The sequence below is a fragment of the Simochromis diagramma genome, unplaced genomic scaffold, assembly GCF_900408965.1.
Source record: "Simochromis diagramma unplaced genomic scaffold, fSimDia1.1 OVJJ01000753.1, whole genome shotgun sequence".
Lineage (NCBI taxonomy): Eukaryota > Metazoa > Chordata > Actinopteri > Cichliformes > Cichlidae > Simochromis > Simochromis diagramma.
Genome location: NW_024387523.1, coordinates 17,674,988 through 17,690,992, shown reverse-complemented (window position 1 = coordinate 17,690,992; position 16,005 = coordinate 17,674,988). Strand labels below are relative to the sequence as shown.

At 41.6% G+C, this 16,005-nt stretch overlaps 2 protein-coding genes across 3 annotated transcripts; one reads left to right on the top strand and one right to left on the bottom strand.

Moving 5' to 3' along the window:
* Positions 1-4,682: 4,682 nt before the first annotated feature.
* sync (syncoilin, intermediate filament protein) lies at positions 4,683-9,451 on the top strand. Its single transcript, XM_040021121.1, has 6 exons — positions 4,683-4,868; positions 5,825-7,411; positions 7,490-7,704; positions 7,855-8,062; positions 8,132-8,256; positions 8,329-9,451. Exons 2-6 carry the CDS (start codon positions 5,882-5,884, stop codon positions 8,375-8,377), a joined length of 2,127 nt encoding a protein of 708 aa, XP_039877055.1. The 5' UTR covers positions 4,683-4,868; positions 5,825-5,881; the 3' UTR covers positions 8,378-9,451.
* A 35-nt stretch (positions 9,452-9,486) lies between these two features.
* On the bottom strand, positions 9,487-15,974 carry rbbp4 (retinoblastoma binding protein 4). Of its 2 annotated transcripts, none has more exons than XM_040021125.1 (12): positions 15,702-15,974; positions 14,252-14,402; positions 14,014-14,159; positions 13,745-13,918; positions 13,384-13,499; positions 11,999-12,159; positions 11,774-11,900; positions 11,515-11,592; positions 10,648-10,724; positions 10,463-10,520; positions 10,269-10,379; positions 9,487-10,065 (listed from the first exon to the last, which is right to left on the bottom strand). In XM_040021125.1, exons 2-12 carry the CDS (start codon positions 14,308-14,310, stop codon positions 10,003-10,005), a joined length of 1,170 nt encoding a protein of 389 aa, XP_039877059.1. In that variant the 5' UTR covers positions 14,311-14,402; positions 15,702-15,974; the 3' UTR covers positions 9,487-10,002. The 2 variants fall into 2 exon arrangements, with proteins under 2 accessions (XP_039877059.1, XP_039877058.1); XM_040021124.1 differs by having other exon boundaries at positions 15,707-15,974.
* Between the last annotated feature and the right edge of the window lie 31 nt (positions 15,975-16,005).

Here is a 16,005-nt window from a genome sequence, read left to right as displayed (position 1 = left end):
AATGCAACCAGATGATATTACACGGTGGATCAAAATCTGATGGTGCTTTTCTTTTCATGACTTTTGCACAGTGCTATAGCTTTGTTTCAATCTTGACTTTATAACAAGAACAATATTAATTCCCTGTATGCCAAATGTGGTCAGACCCCCAAACACAAGCACAACCACAAACAAATGACCCATATAGGACACTTCAACATGAAACACCAGGAAACATTTTCCCAAACTGTCCTGATTTTTTCCTTTTTTTTTAACAGCTGACAATGCACATTTAGTTTATTTAGGTGTGTTACAAAGAAGAAGTTAATGCAGTTCAGGAGCAGGAGTGAGAAAACCTAAAAGCAGGTGATCTCCACTGTGCTCGTGCCACACAGGTGGTCCTGCAGGTCTGTATGCAAGCCAAACAAACTGAACTGCTCCCTCCAAATGGCATCAGTGTTTATGAAATAGAACAAAATGTACTTCCAGAAACCCTGGAAAATAAAATATATAACAATATAACAGCTGTTTAAGAGGTATATTTAGCTAGTTCAGCTTTCTGTTGCTAGTGACACCTTACTGCTGTTTGTGAGAAAATGAAAGAGATGAAGGAAAGGAGAAACAGAAGAAAGAGGACGACACACTGACAGGACATTCTGGTGAGTTTGGAAAGTACTGCAGTTTGGAGCAGCAAGTCCAGCATATGGCCTATCTCAGTGGGACAGTGGGCTTCCAACCACCACACCCCCTTGAATATTTGGTTTCCCCCTTGCCCTACTCTACACCCACGCACACACACTGATCACCTCTCCATCTATACTCTAATCATTTTTCAGGCAAGGAACTGAGGAAGAGAGGGAGCGCCACTAAGCCTCTCTCCCAGTGGCTGCGTGGGTGTGCATCATCCCAGTGTTAAACAATGTGTTGAAACAGATCAGCCCTGGACATAACGTCACGTAAATTACCGTCTCTTTCCCTAAGCCGGGACTTGCCAAAACACAGAGCTGAAGCAGTCGAGGAGGGTGAATTAGATAAACATTACATCTTCTCTTGAGCACAGGGGACATACGTTTGCAATGGAAACACTGAATCACGATCTCAGGGGAACGACCGTCACTGTTTTACAGGGTGTTAACTGCACATGAAGTATATTTAGTAGACAGGGTCAAGTAAATACACATCACAGGGGGATACGTGGTAAATTAATCTTTGACAGTTTGAGTCCATCTTTTTCTTCTGGCTGTTTTGAGCAAGCTGAGATGATGTGAAACGAAAAAGAGAGAAAAACCACAGTATGGTATAGTAACAGCTGGGAGTACATTTCTGCATTTAAAGAACATAAAACAGCTGTTCCTAACATTATAGAAAATCTTAAATATTTTCTATAATGTTACCCAGTGTCATAAAAGTTCAAATTAAGCTATGAGGCCATCTAGTGGTGTTTAGCTGTAATACGAAAGTACTAATATATGAGTAGTGTAAAATGAAAGATATAAAATCTGACAAAATACAACAGTATACAAAAAACTCATAAAGGGAATTAATTTTTTACATTCTACATAAAAAGAAAAGTCACTCAAAGGGAATTTAAATAATAGTTTTTGGTGTAAAAAACCACAAAGCAATTCTTTGCTGCTTAGGTCACAGTAATGTCTGCTCTTTACTATCTTCCTTCTTTATTGCGTCATCGCCATCATCTCATTTCTTTTTCATCTGCCTCATATTTTCCAAATAATCTGTATCCATGTCATTCCCTGCTCGTCCGGAGCAGCACCTGTCTGCCAGTTGATTGTTGGGGGTCAGGAGTTTGGATGGAAAACGATCCTCCTCTGGGAAACAGCCAGAAAAATGCAGGCAGCTATTTAAAGACTTTTCGATAATGAGATGGCACGGGTGGAATCCTGGAGCCGTGTTCTTTCATCATAAACACATACCCATGCCTCTCAGCAGCCGTAACGGATGCATCTACACTCCCTGATCTCTAAGGTGTCAAGACTAAGAGATTCCTGGGAGTTTGGTGGCCTTGTTTTTACTATACAGCAGCAATTAAAAATAAGGCAGACTTTTCCAAGATTATGTTGAATAATTCAAGAAAATAAAACAGCTAAATGAGCTAAAATGAGAGAACTAATAAACTTTCTACTTGGAAAGCCCATTATCTGTCCTGTATGGAGTCCTATTTGTGCCAAAATTATGTTTAAATGTGCAGCCATCCCACTGAATATGTAGTTGTACTTCAGTTGACGGATGAATATTGATGGACTTCACAGTAGCTACCTACATCCATCTTTTATACTGTTCATAAACAAAACACTGTTTCGCATTTGTGTAAATCAAACTATACTGTTATCTTGTTGCACTTCCTCTCATTTGGATGTTGAGAATAATGCCCTGACATGCTGTTTGTTGTTGATTACGTCGTGGAAGAGAAATTGTTTAAGCCGTGTTTCCGAAGTAACAAAGAGCCGACGGATGGCCTGGATTGCAGCCATTCGAAGACCAAATATAACGTTCCAGAACACTCCAGCTCACATGTTAGTCTGCTCCAAGCATTCCCACAAAGGTCAGTCTTCTGTTGTAGTTAGTACGTAATTTATCATAACATAATTGTTGATGTAGGTTACAAATAAGTCTTAATTTGAATTGAATTTGTTGCGCTATGCTGCTTTGTTCGCGGTGGCTTTGTGGGCTAATGTTTGTTGTATTTTGTAGGAAAACCAGCCTACAAAATGCTGGAATGCGATCCAGACTGTGCACCCTCTATCAACCTGGGTCATACCGAGTTTAAAGCTGCTACCACAGCAAGATTTGATCGGTTAAGAGGGAGAGCAATATCAAAACAGCCACGAAAAGTCCTGCATATATGTGCCCAAGTGTTGTATTGAAGCAATCAAGTGATGAATAACTGTTTTCCAGTATGTTGTTTTGCAATGTTGTGTTTTTTTTTTTTTCATTGTTGATTTGTTTTTCACCGAAGCAGCTGATAAAGCACAATGGAACACAATTTTGCGTCTTTCCTGTAAGATTCTATAATAGAATGAAATAATAATGCCAGTTATAAATAAGGACAATAATTGAATGAATTACGAAACTCTTTTTTTTCTATTAGATCCGAAAATGTTGTGTAATACTACAACCTGAAATGACAAATAGATTGCGTTGGCCTGTACAGGAGATAAAGAAAAATCTAACAACAGCTGTGAAATGGAATAGTCCAAATCACCAAAGTAAGCTGGACCTGGGCTTGTTGCAGGGATCTGAAGTTACTAAACATTTTGTGAGTGTATGCACTCACACTTAGGACCATATAATAATAAATATGTGCGTGATGAAAGTCGGGCAGCACGCTAACGTCCTTACTCGTATGGGTCTGACCCTTTCACTCCTTTGATTTTTTCCTCATACTTTTTTTTTGCCTTTTCGTCAAGTCTGTCTTTGTACGGACCTGCCGTGTTCTCCGGTGTTTTGTACATAACTGGTTTTGGGGCAAATAAAATGCAAGTAGGGATTAAAACCGCAGAATTAATGATTACCGGTGCTGGAAATGCTAGCGCTTGATGCAGTGTTTTGATTTTGTTGCCCTTGTACCTACAATGCAATGCGCGAAAGTCACATGGTCTGTCAATCTCTATTAGCAAGCATGGTTAGCTAGCTTGGTTAAAAGCTAGCTAACCAAGATTTATAAGCTTTATGAGCACAACACGGACAACATAGTATTCATTAAGATGAGACTAAAATCCCTAAATTTCATTCACCAAAACTGAAGCACAAACAATACCACACCGTAAGACATATGACTTTCAGATAATTTCACAATAAAGCACCAAAAGGCATCAACACCACAAACACACCTCAGCAGTACAAATCAATGACACCATTTACAGGGGGGTGCGGTTAGGAAATAATGATGGTCAACAGTTGGCACCTCCCTTTTCATAGAGGCAAGTAATGTTTTTTATACAAGCCAGAAAACATGCCTTATCATACTGTAAAGATCAGCACATTAAAGGATCTTTCAGACAGGAAGTGGGATGTGCTGTGATGACTATTAGGATTTTATACTCGTCGTGCGGTGCCTCACAAATGGCAAAGTTCACATCAAATTGATGTCATATTCACTGTTGTTACCTGCCTCTTAATTTTTTATAACATGGCATGTTGTGGTCGCTGGTCACCAAGCCCTGCCTGTACAACATAATTAAATCTCTTGCTCATGGCCTTCCCGTCTACTTGGATGCATATCACATACAAGTCAAACATGGCCGCAGTCAAAGTTCAGCTGCAGCACACATAAATGCTCTTTAGCCGGCGCACTTATGCTGCACTTTACTTAATGCAGTGCAAACACATTATTGCAAGCCACAGAAAAGAATGGGCTTCAGACGCAGCACACAACTGCAGTTTTCAGCACTTTACAGCTCCTGGTACAAACAATTGCTTTGGCAGGTGTGTTTGTTAAAGAGTTTCGTAGTATCTGAAAAACAGTTCAGAGCTCAAAAACAAAAGTTTTGTCACATTTTCAGTCGATGTAAAAATTGTGCACATGAGCAAAATTTTGACACAAATGGAACCTCATACTCTCGGGGTGAAACAGGCAGCCTGCTGTGCCTCTTCTTTCCCCCTGCACAGTGTTTATTAATAGACATAAACAGACCCGGGGTAGTCATGGTCACGCATAGCAGCACAGTGACTGAGTGAGAGGAGGCTGGGTCAACTGTCTTTATCCTCCCTCCTCTCTCGGTTCATCTGTACTCGCTGCTCCCGCTCATTCTTTAACACTCACTTTACTTTTGCCGTTTGAACCAGAGCGCCTTGATTTTATTCTTGCTCAGCAGATTCATCATCGGGATACAGCAGGAAGGCAGAAAAAAGGAATCATATGTTGAGAAGTAAGTTCTTGTGATGGTTTAAATTAATTATACGTTCATGAACTTTCTGTTGTTGTTCATAATGCAGTTTTTTTATTTTTACTGTGGCCTTTTGCTTAACTGATAAGGAAATGTTTTTGTGTAAGATGGACATCAGGCGCATCCTGGTGCTGTCTCTGGGTGTTGTGCCTTATCCCAGCACCTGTCCTGCAGTGAGACAGCTGGTCCCTGTCATATCTTCTACTGAGCTTTGTTCTGTTAGCAGTCAAACATGTCAAAGAAAGAACAACAAAATGTAGCTTCTAAAATATGCTCATTAATTACATGAAATGACCTAGTTAAATACAAGCACAAGAGTTCTAGCTTGATTTTTTGCTTTTTTTTTAGTTGGTTTCAAACCAAGAAACAGCATCTATCACATGGATCTTGTCTCTCTTGTCTCAAATCTCTACCCGATGACATTATTGGGTCAATTTGATCAATTTACCCTTGGGGAGTATCTGGCTAGTCTTGGCAAACACCTCAAAGGGTACAGTTACAGCTGCATTATTCACCAGGGGAGACTCCAAGTGCCCATCCATCGACAGGGACAATGACATGTTATGATAATCTGCTTGCTGGTGTAATCTCTGTAATGCCACTTGCTGGAACTTCAGATGAAAACTGTCTGTGTGTGTTTATATCACTAGAGGTTTTGTGTTCATTGAATGCATACTTGTCTGAGGTGTGTTTGACCGTGGCCATGCACTGAATTGGTGCCCGTGGCACCTAGCCTAAGGGAGCAGCTGTCAAAAACATACCCTGCTAAACCATGCCTCCACATGCCCACATGTGCTAATGACATCAGCATAGCTTGCAAGTCCAGCCAAAACATTAACCCAGCCCCTATTGTATGCTCACATGTTATCATTTTAAGCCAGACCTAATATATAGCTAAGAGGCCTGAGACTGCCTAACGTATTCATCTGGTTTAACAGGCCTTTCTGAAGGGGACTTCTACATCAAAACAGGGCAACGGGAATTAGGCCAAACAGATGGATGACCTAGATGATAACATTTCATCCTCTGGTTTTGAGCCACTCTTCATTAAGGAAGAGGAGGGGAATCCAGAGAGATCCCTCATGGAACAAGGAGAATGCAACACAAACCTCCATGACCCCACCTTCACAGGCGCACAGCTAAAGCAATCAGCTTTGATAAAGCCATACCTACAGGAGATGGATGACTTACTGAAGAGCTGTGAAGAGCTCACCGGTATTTCGTTTGGCTCTCAGTACTCAGCAAATTATACTGAAACAAATCTGAATGAATCCAGTCACGGTCAGGCAAAAGAGGAAGTAACAGTGGAAAAGTGTGGAGAAGCATGGAAACACCCCCAAGCCTATCTTTCAACTAGCTACATTGACACACACATAGATGGGACCAGTGCTGAAGAAAAGCCTGCCCAGGGCCAATCGCATTGCATGGGAACTGTCATCGACAGGTGTGGCGTGACCACAGAAAGCTGTCACCAGGCAGAAATGCCTCTGACATCAGCAGGTAACAAACTGAGCAAAACCATGGTGGAGTATGAAGGCCAGCTGCTGGGGATGCTAGCCATGCTGGAGGGCTGTATGGAAGAAACTGGCATGGATTTTGAACCCCAAGAGTGGGTTACAGATGAAAGCCAAGAATATGTACACATCAACAAGAACCCTCAGCTTTATAGAGGCACAACACTAGTGCCCATTCAGCAAGAGAGGCTATTAAAGACGGAGAGCCAGCCAATGCAATTGGACTCCTGGGAAGAAGGTCAAGTTTCCAAGGACACCGGGAAAAGAATGACAGCAGGTTCAGCAACAAATGGCAGCCAGCACAAAGATTTGTCTGGCCATGACATGATGGGTGAGCTCTCTGTGGACCGATCAGAAAGCCCAGGTCATCTAAAAACAGACAAGGTGTTCGGCTTTTCAGAGACACCCATAGATACTACAAAAGAGAACACAATGTACTGCGAGGGAATGAAGCCTGGACATATATTTGATGAAAGCACAGAAACAACAGGAGATGTGATTGAGATTGACGTAGATGCCAATGAACTCCTGTCTGAGAAGACTGAAGAACTCAAGAGAGACACCTTAGATCTGGGATCTAGTGTGACAGAATTAGAGGCCTTGGGGACTCAGATGGAGGACTGCATTGAAGGGGTACAGCGATTACAGAAGAGGAGGAAGGAGCTGCTGGTAGAGGTGCTGTGCCTGAGAGGGGAAAAAGGCCAAGGGGCAAGTGAGGAGGAGGAGGAGGAGGAGGAGTGGATTGATAACAAAGTGGCAGACCTGATGAATGTGCTCAAAAAAGAACAAGAAGGCAGAAGGGGAGAAAGAAAGAGGGAGAGAGAGATCCTCAGGGAGGAGAGGGCAGAGGAGGAAAGAAGGATGTGGAAGGTGAACCTGGAGAGACAGGGGCTACAAGATGAGCTTAGAAAGCTGAAGAGGAGGCTATTTGCAATGGCGAGGGGCTGCGCCCACAGCCAGGCAGCTCTGAACAACCAGCGCCGTGAAGTGGAGATACTAAAGAGAGAAGAGGTAAGAACATAATTACATTTCCATCCATCATACATTTCCAACCATTCATTCATCTTCTTCTAAATGAATTTCTTCCAGGAGAAGCTGAAATCCTTGGTGCTCCAGCTGATAGAAGAGGGCTGCCAGCTCAGGCTGGCCCAACAACAACAGCTCTCAGTAGTAAGAGCGAAGCTCCAGGAACAGAGCTCCAGTCAGACTACCAACACTGCAGAGGAGCTGACTGAATGCAGGAGGCATTCATGTGGGGACATACAGCAGTATGTGGAGGGTGGCCTGAAAGCATTGGAGGACAGGTGCAGTCAGTGGAATCACCAAAACACGTGTTTTTCTTCCTTTTGACACACACAGACATTTGGTAGTGCCGTAGTTTTAAGACATAAAAACCCACTGACACAGTGTTACAGCTATAAAACACTAAAGCTTTCTCTGTTTTGCTTGTCCAGGTATGAGCCCATTTTGCTTGCACTGTTGAAGAGAAGAGAGGCAACAGCTGGCGCAATCGTTAAAGCCAAAGAGCAGGCCCAGGAGCTGAGAGCCCAGCTGAGACCTCTGATGGAGGAGATAGAAAAACTGAAGCTGCAAAGGGCTTGTTTGGAGGAGAAACTCAATCTTATCCACATGCAAAGAAGAGAAAACGTGGGGCAGTACAAGGTAACCAAGGTGACTGAGGAAAAAGTAGGGCATGACGACAAAAACACTGACATTATGCCTGCCTCTCAGGAGACGGTGCACTGTCTGGAGGAGAGCAGCAGAGAACTGAAGACTGAGTTACAGATTCAGAAGCGAAAAACCAAAGAGATCAAGGAGTTGAGAGATAGCCTTAACGAGCAGCTCCTACTTTACAGGTAATCCGTTCATCAAGTCTGCACCACACCTTTAAACCTTTAAGCCTGTAACTAGATTGTTTTTCTTTACAGAAATGCCATTCAGGACCATAACAAGGGTGACAATGAGGAGGAAACATGACTGTTCTTCACACAAAATGAGCTTGTGTTTTAGGAAACATAGTAAACTCTAAAGGTTTGATCAGTGCACTTTAACACATATAAACATACATGCTGTTACAGGACAAAACCAAGACCGATCTTTTTTTTTTGTAAAGATAAACTAGACTGCAGCCTGTAGGAAAGTGTTTGTTATGAATAAACACAGTGTGTTCTTTGTAATCTAAGTGCCACTGATGAGTTAATGTCTGTCTCTGAAGAGCAGACTGGATTTCTTGTACTTATAAGGCCAACGTGCCTGAAGAACTAAACACTGGGACACAGACGAACAGGGTGAGTAAGCCTCAGAGACGGGAAAAAGTACCAAAACATCACAACACAAAAGAGGCCTGAGCAAAGTGTGACGAAGCATCATCAACTCTTTCACTAAAATGATTAAAAACTGTGACTAAAATGCTCACGTTTGACAAGGAGACAATCCTCATTTTCACAGAATTACAGGCATAGTGGATGTTAAACATGCAAAATATTAAACATGCAAAAAACGTTTGTGGCTGAAGGAGAATAAACTATGCTGTACCATGAGTACCAAAATGAATCAAATAATATATCAATAAATAATTTAGTGTCATTAAATGTATGGCTTAAATAAACTTAAATATCTATTCATGTCACTTTAAAATTTTATGATTTTAATTAATGACATTTCATTAAAAAAAACTAATCAATGATATGTTTAATTGTTTAATGAGGGATTTATTTCATTCATTTTGGCACTTGTGGCCCTCCATACAGTAACTTTTCACCCTGAAAAGTAAAAACCTGCATTTCTTTAAATGGCCAGCAGAGGGCGATGACTCTGAAGACTTCTGGCTTTATCTGTGTGGAATTAGGCCTCTACTCCTTTATGATCCAGATAAACAGTCTGCTAACACTCAGTTACTATTTTGAGGTCATAAAGAATCAAACATTGAGTTCATTTTGTTAATAAATTAGGGTGACTGTAAGGGTCAGAAAGGAGTGTCCAGTGCAGTCAGTGCTCATGGACCAACAACCTGTCTATCACAAGTCATTGCTTGTCATTTCCAGTTTTAAAAAAAAAAAAAAAAAAAAAAAAAAAACCCACACAGGATGAAAATGACAACAGTACCTTCTAAATCTCTCTTCTATAATCATCTGTAGTCCACAAAAACCAGAGCAACAAGATTTCAGGAACGTTACTTCAAGAAAGTCACATTCAATGCCACTGTTCTGTGGACTGCGTCAAATTCTAGCTGGCATTTTACTTAACATTGTAACATAATCACTTTAAATTGTTCAATAACACTTTATTAGGGAAAGAAAGCATTTACAATATAGCATTGTACAAGGAAGAGCCAGTTAGATTACAAAAATACAGATTATACATAAGTGCATTGAAAAAAAACAAAAATAAAGAAATAAAAATGAAAAAAAGTGAAATTCTTGAGGCAGTAAGTTACTAAAAAGAGTCACTTTCGGTGTTCCAAAACAAGCCAGCGCTACACTTAGTCACACTGTGTTCTTAGCATTTAGTGTCCTGATGGAAGCAGAGCAGGATGGCGGAGTAGCTGAGTGGAACTATTTGTGATCAGGCTTGTAGGTGAATGCACACGACACGTGGAGGTGTTACGCGGTAGCTTCACTTTCCATTGTACCCTCAGGTTCTTCATCATTATAGATGTTCTCAGCCTACACGGACAAATCAGTGTCAGTTATTCAGACTCAAAAATATTAGCTGTGAGAAAACCTTTAGTAAAAATATGTCTAAATTAATAAAATAATTGGTAGATGGAACAACACACTCACAAAAAGCATTAAAAAAAAAAAAAAAAAAAATCGTATGGTACAAGGCAGAGGGATTGAAAGCTAACATGTGGTCACAGCTGTCTTACCATTTGCCACACTTGCATAATGTTGTCCTCAGACACAGAACAGGTGACCCAGGGTTCATTGGGGTTCCAGGAAAAGTCAGAGATCTTGGCTGTGTGGCCTCCGTGGATAAACTAGTAAAGAGAAGAGAAGCTTCAAGTTTCGGCATAGATCAATGCAAGATGGCGACACTTCTACAGACTTCAGCGAGTCTCACCAGAAGCTCAGGTGGGCCGTCCTCTGCATCTTCTGGTGACTGCTCCTCGCCAATTTTACTACAGAAGAAATGAGAGTTAAACTTTATACAAGGCAATGTCACTACACTGTGCCACACATTTCAGGGGTCAACTAAGTCTTTAAAGCCATCTGTTTTAAGAAGGTCTTATCAAATAATGTGTGTACCTGAGATCCCAGACATTGAGGCGGCGATCTGTTCCACTAGATGCTAATACGGTTTCATTATGAGGTGACCACTGAACCTAAAACAGAATTTAAGGCGCTGAAGGTGAAAAGCAATTAACGCAGCTCATTCATTCATCATAAAAGTAAATCTTTGAGTTACTGTCTGTGTGATTCACTGCTTTGGAATTACAAGAACGTCTTGGCATCTGCATCGGAATGATCATCAGGAATATTAATAATAATAATAATAATAATCAAAATGCGGAAGTGTATGTTGAAACCCACACAGCCACTATTTTCTCAACAAGAACACTGATATCAGCAGCAAAGTCATTGCTGTCGTAGTTTAACGCCGAGCTGAGCCGTTACACACAGCAAACAGCAAAGAAGCGGTGCTCTGACCAAGACGGTGAGTTTGGGTGGAGTTTTTCTACAGTCCACAACAGCAACACGTCTTATTGTAATCGAGATTAAAAGCTTCACAGGTAAGAGGAACTAGCAGCAGTACTTGATCAAACCAACATGTTTGCTCAACGAGCTCAGATGTGAAGAAAAGCATTTTTCCAGTTTCTCCCAGCCACTGAAGTTTGTTTGTAGGATAAAAACAAAACAAAAAAAAGCTGCAGAAGTTAAAATATATTATTTAGACAGACTGCTAACTTACTTTAATATAATATTTAAATTTACCAACCTGCTGCAGGCTGAAGGCAGCAGGTTGAGTCAAAAGAGGCATATACTACGTAAGATTTATTTCAGTGCTTTATTTTAAAATTAAAATCAGTATAAAATATACAAAATTATATCACTGCACCACTAGATACTGTCCTTATTTCAGTACAATTTCATTCATATAAAGAAACATCTTACCTGAAAGATCTCATCTTTGTGCGACTCAAAGGAATGTAGCTTTAGCTTCAGGTTTCTCAAGTCCCAAAGAGCCACGGTCTGTGGGCGGCACAGATATATATTACAACATGCCTGCAACATTTTCTGCAACAACACTGCAGTTACAAAACTAACAATACCATGAGGATTATTTAGTCAACAGTTACAAAATGCACTCAGTTAAAAGTCCTGCTGTTAATAAAACAATACCAATTAAAAAAGTGTTGGAATATTATATCACCTTGTCTGCTGAGCCGGTGGCAACGATGAACTCGCTGAAAGGGTTAAATGACAAACAGTTGACCTCTGCTGTGTGGGCCTCCACTGCATGGCTGGCATTGGAGGTATTGTTTGAACGAGTGTCCCAACTTAAAGGACAAGACACAGGGTGACGCTCATCCTTTTGCTGCATTTGAAAAAACTAAGTGTGCTTCACCTGCGCGTGGTATTTGACTGAGAGCCTTACATCATAAGCTTCTGGTCGTCTGCTACAGATCCAAAGAGCGACTCGTGAAGCAGATGCCAAGAGACGTCTTCAACCACAGCACTGTGACCGGTAAAGACCGTCTTTGCATTTACTATCCTGCCCTCCTTGGGAACAGCACTGATGTCCCACAGACAGATTGTCTAAGGGACAAAAGCCACATAAACACATCAAACCTCATGTTTGCACTTCAGTTTTGTAAAAACATAGTAAAATTGGAAAATGATTGTCAACAGCAGGTTTTTGGCAGTGCACATTTTTTAATACCTTCCTGACATTTCATTAAGGTCAGTTTATGACAGCATTTGTGGAAAAACATTTAGACAGAAGTCATTGTAGTTATGAATGTAGAGCAGGGGTGGGCAACTCCAGGCCTCGAGGGCCGGTGTCTCGAGGGCAGGTTTTAGATGTGTCCTTGAACCAACACAGCTGATTTAAATGGCTAAATTAGCTCCTGCAGTTCTCCAGAGGCCTGGTAACGAACTAATCATGTGATTCAGGTGTATTGACCAAAGGTGAGATCTAAAACCTGCAGGACACCGGCCCTCGGGGCCTGGAATTGCCCACCCCTGATGTAAAGCATGGGTCTCAAACTCCAGTCCTTGAGGGCCGGTGTCCCTGTTGCAAACACACCTGAATAAAATTAGTAGCTCATTAGCGAGAATATAGAACTCACCTGCATGCTAAATTTAAGTAAATGTAAGTGTTTGGAAAAATGAACTTCTAAAAGTACTTTTATTGCACCATGTTCATTCACTCATAAGCTGCTGTAACATGAATCAAACAGCTGAATTTCCACCTCAGCATGCAGTCTAAAAGTTGCATAGTCTTTCTAATGACTTTAATTAATTGTATTCAGGCGTGTTGCAACAGGGACACGTGGAAAAGTTGCAGGACACCGGCCCTTGAGGACTGGAGTTTGAGACCCCTGATGTAAAGGATCAGCTGAGTAAATGATTTAATTCACCAGCTGGCATCAGAAATGCTAGTTCAATAACCTAATCGTAGAAATAATGCTCTGTGATAACTACAGTAATAGAAGCTGCAAATGAACAAAGCTGAGAGCAGTTTAATAGTTAAATTACGAGCATTTCCATGTGCACGTCACACAGACAACTCGAGGGATTGGAACCAAACAGTGAATGCAAGCGGTCATGAAGGCTGAAGTCTGCCCACCAAAATATCTGTGTGTGTGACGTTTTTGGCAAAGCAGTTTACTTTTATTTATGGTACTGGAAATATAGTGATTGAAACTAATATAACAAATCTGTAAAATAGCCCTAGTTGGAAATATCTGCTGCTAAAAATTAAAAACAGAAAAATATTTAGCACCATTTCTTCATAAAACAAGAACTACTTCCTCTTACGTGATCATCTGACGCACTAAGAAGAGCTCCTGACAGATTTGAATTCCAGGATAGACCATAGCCTTCTTTCTTGTGGCCTTTGAGACGCAGATCAGGGCGACACACTCCTGGAGTATCTAAAGACGACATAATAAAATCAACTGTCAATTCAGAGACACTGGAAGAGAGGTGCGAGTCTAAAAGAACTGAACAGACAAGTTTGTTTTTGACTAGCGATTCTGTACGCCCAGTATTTATGTTTTGATGAAGTTGTATAATTGTTTTAATACCAGCAAGCTACCAATCACAATCCAGTTTTTCATAACGTACTCAAGAACATGCCATCTTCAGCGGTGTGTTGTGCTTTGTGTGATTGTTGCACCTGGCTTTGAGGGATGCTTGGTGTAATCAAACACCAGCACATCTGAGGTGGGGGTCTTAGTGGCAATGATGCAGGGGTTCTGGGGCATATAGCGGGCACGGTTCACTTCTCCTTCGTGATTGATCCTGATTTCAATCTCAATCTTGCCGTTTACTGAGCCAAAGCCTCCAAACTCTTCAGGGAAATATAGAGAAATATGTTTGCAAGCTGTAAGTATATAAAATATGAAGTGAATGCATTATACATTCTCTCTTTATCAATATACCCACCTCCTTTGTCACTGTCGTAGTGCGAGGTGTCAAACTGGGCATCATCATTGGGCAGCTGCACGCTAGCAATAACCAGGTGATTCTGCTCATCAGACGTGTGAGTGCCCAAAATGAGCCTGTGTACGCTGTAATCCTTTCCCTCGGGCCTGGTAGGGAGAGAAAAAAAGGTTTAATGCATTAATACCACTTTCTTGCATGTTTGAGATATATTACTGGTCAAATGTGTAAGCACTTCCACCTTGAGACGTCAGGTAACCACTGAACAGTCAGGCTGGGCCACTCTAAGGCATGGGTCATAACCAGGTCGTAAAGAAAGGGGGTGTTTTTCTTCCAGATCTTGTACTCTTCATTGATGACCCTCTCCTCCAACGCATCATCAAAAGCACCAGCTGGAAGACAAAGTGGTCACAGAACCAGTATTGATAATTGGCCACACAGTAATACTGTAACTAACTAAAATGTACAAATACCTGTCAGATATATCCATAGATTTCACTAACTCAAGCTGTTAGTTTATACTAGATTTATTTCTGTTACAGTTAATCGAATAGAATAACCCTTTAATTGTCCCACAAGGGGAAATTTGGGTGTAACAGCAGCAAGAAAGACACATATACAAACAAACACAAGACACAGAACAGAAACATACACAATTTTTACATATTTTCATCAAGGACAATGGTTACCAAAAACAGTACTGTACAGTTATTAAATTAAATAAAGTTAAGAGGCAAACCCTGGTTATAGTGTGAATCGGTTGATAAAATAGGAGGTTTACATCAGCGCTGTCACTTGCACTATGTTTGTTGGGAGCGGTTTTGATTGTACAGTCTGACAGCTGCAGGGAGGAAGGACCTGCGGAAACGCTCCTTCATGCATCGAGGATGCAGCAGTCTGTCACTGAAGGAGCTCTGCAGTTCAGCAACATTTACATGCATGGGGTGGGAGACTGTCCATCAGAGATGTTATTTTGGCAGAGTCCTTCTGTCCCCCACCACCTGCACTGGGTTCAGGGTGCATCCCAGAACAGAGCTGACCTTCCTAATGAGTTTATCCAACCTCTTCCTCTCAGCTGCCGATAAACTGCTGCTCCAACATACAACACTGTAAAAAATGACGGATGCCACCACAGAGTCATAGAAGGTCTTTAAAAGCGCTCCCTGGACTCCAAATGACCTCAGCCGCCTCAGCAGGTCGAGTCTGCTCTGACCCTTCCTGTAAAGTTCATCAGTGTTGTGGCTCCAGTCCAGTTTATTATTCAGGTGAATCAGCAACAACCTTTAAAAGTTGGTCTTTACAGTCAACAAATTTCGCTATCAAGTGATTTGACTGTTAACGTGACAAGACCTAGGTATTTATCAGTGTTATGAGAAACTTCTCATTGTTCCCGCACCTTGCTACAGCGTTAGCATTACCATAAGACGTGAACTCATTTCTTCACCTCTGCCCGGTATTCACACACAAATTACCCCAACTTTTCAGAGACGGTGCCCAAACAATAACTGAGCTTTGACATCAGTAAAGTTCACCTTCACACTCTTAAATTACCCCCGCTTGTGTTGACTGTTATAGAGTAAAACACAAGAGCTACGGGCAGCTTGCCCTAGCTGCCACCTAAGCTAACCTGACAACTAGCTGAGGGGCATCAAACAGAATAGTTTCTTTTTGCTGACAACTAAAGTACTCACTCTACCTTCCTTGTCTGACATCATGTTTCTCCCACGTAGCTGACAGAAAACTGAAAGCTGAAGTGTGGTTAAGGTGTAGAGCCCCTTGAGCCTCGTCCCAGCTGGTCCTCCGGTGTGCCTGCAGACCCCCGGTACCGTTTAAACCACGGGAGTACAACGGCACGCTAAGAACTAGCTAACCGAGCAGCCGACTGTGAGAGACGTGGGTGCATTCGCGCGCTCAGTACAAAGAGGGGCGTCGTCCCACCAATTACGGCGCAGCACCTGTGCGCGTGGCTATCGCAGACTCCGGTGCAGCTGCAAG

What these genes read in the sequence shown, in the direction of transcription:
- sync (XM_040021121.1), top strand. Translation starts at nt 5,882, where the DNA reads ATGGATGACCTAGATGATAACATTTCATCCTCTGGTTTTGAGCCACTC. An exon ending in CTGAAAGCATTGGAGGACAG is followed by an intron (nt 7,705 to 7,854) that starts GTGCAGTCAGTG and finishes TTGCTTGTCCAG; the next exon opens with GTATGAGCCCATTTTGCTTG. An exon ending in GAGCAGCTCCTACTTTACAG is followed by an intron (nt 8,257 to 8,328) that starts GTAATCCGTTCA and finishes TTTTCTTTACAG; the next exon opens with AAATGCCATTCAGGACCATA.
- rbbp4 (XM_040021124.1), bottom strand. An exon ending in TGGTTACCTGACGTCTCAAG is followed by an intron (nt 14,160 to 14,251) that starts GTGGAAGTGCTT and finishes TCTCCCTACCAG; the next exon opens with GCCCGAGGGAAAGGATTACA. An exon ending in TTAGTGCGTCAGATGATCAC is followed by an intron (nt 12,160 to 13,383) that starts GTAAGAGGAAGT and finishes TTTGTCCCTTAG; the next exon opens with ACAATCTGTCTGTGGGACAT.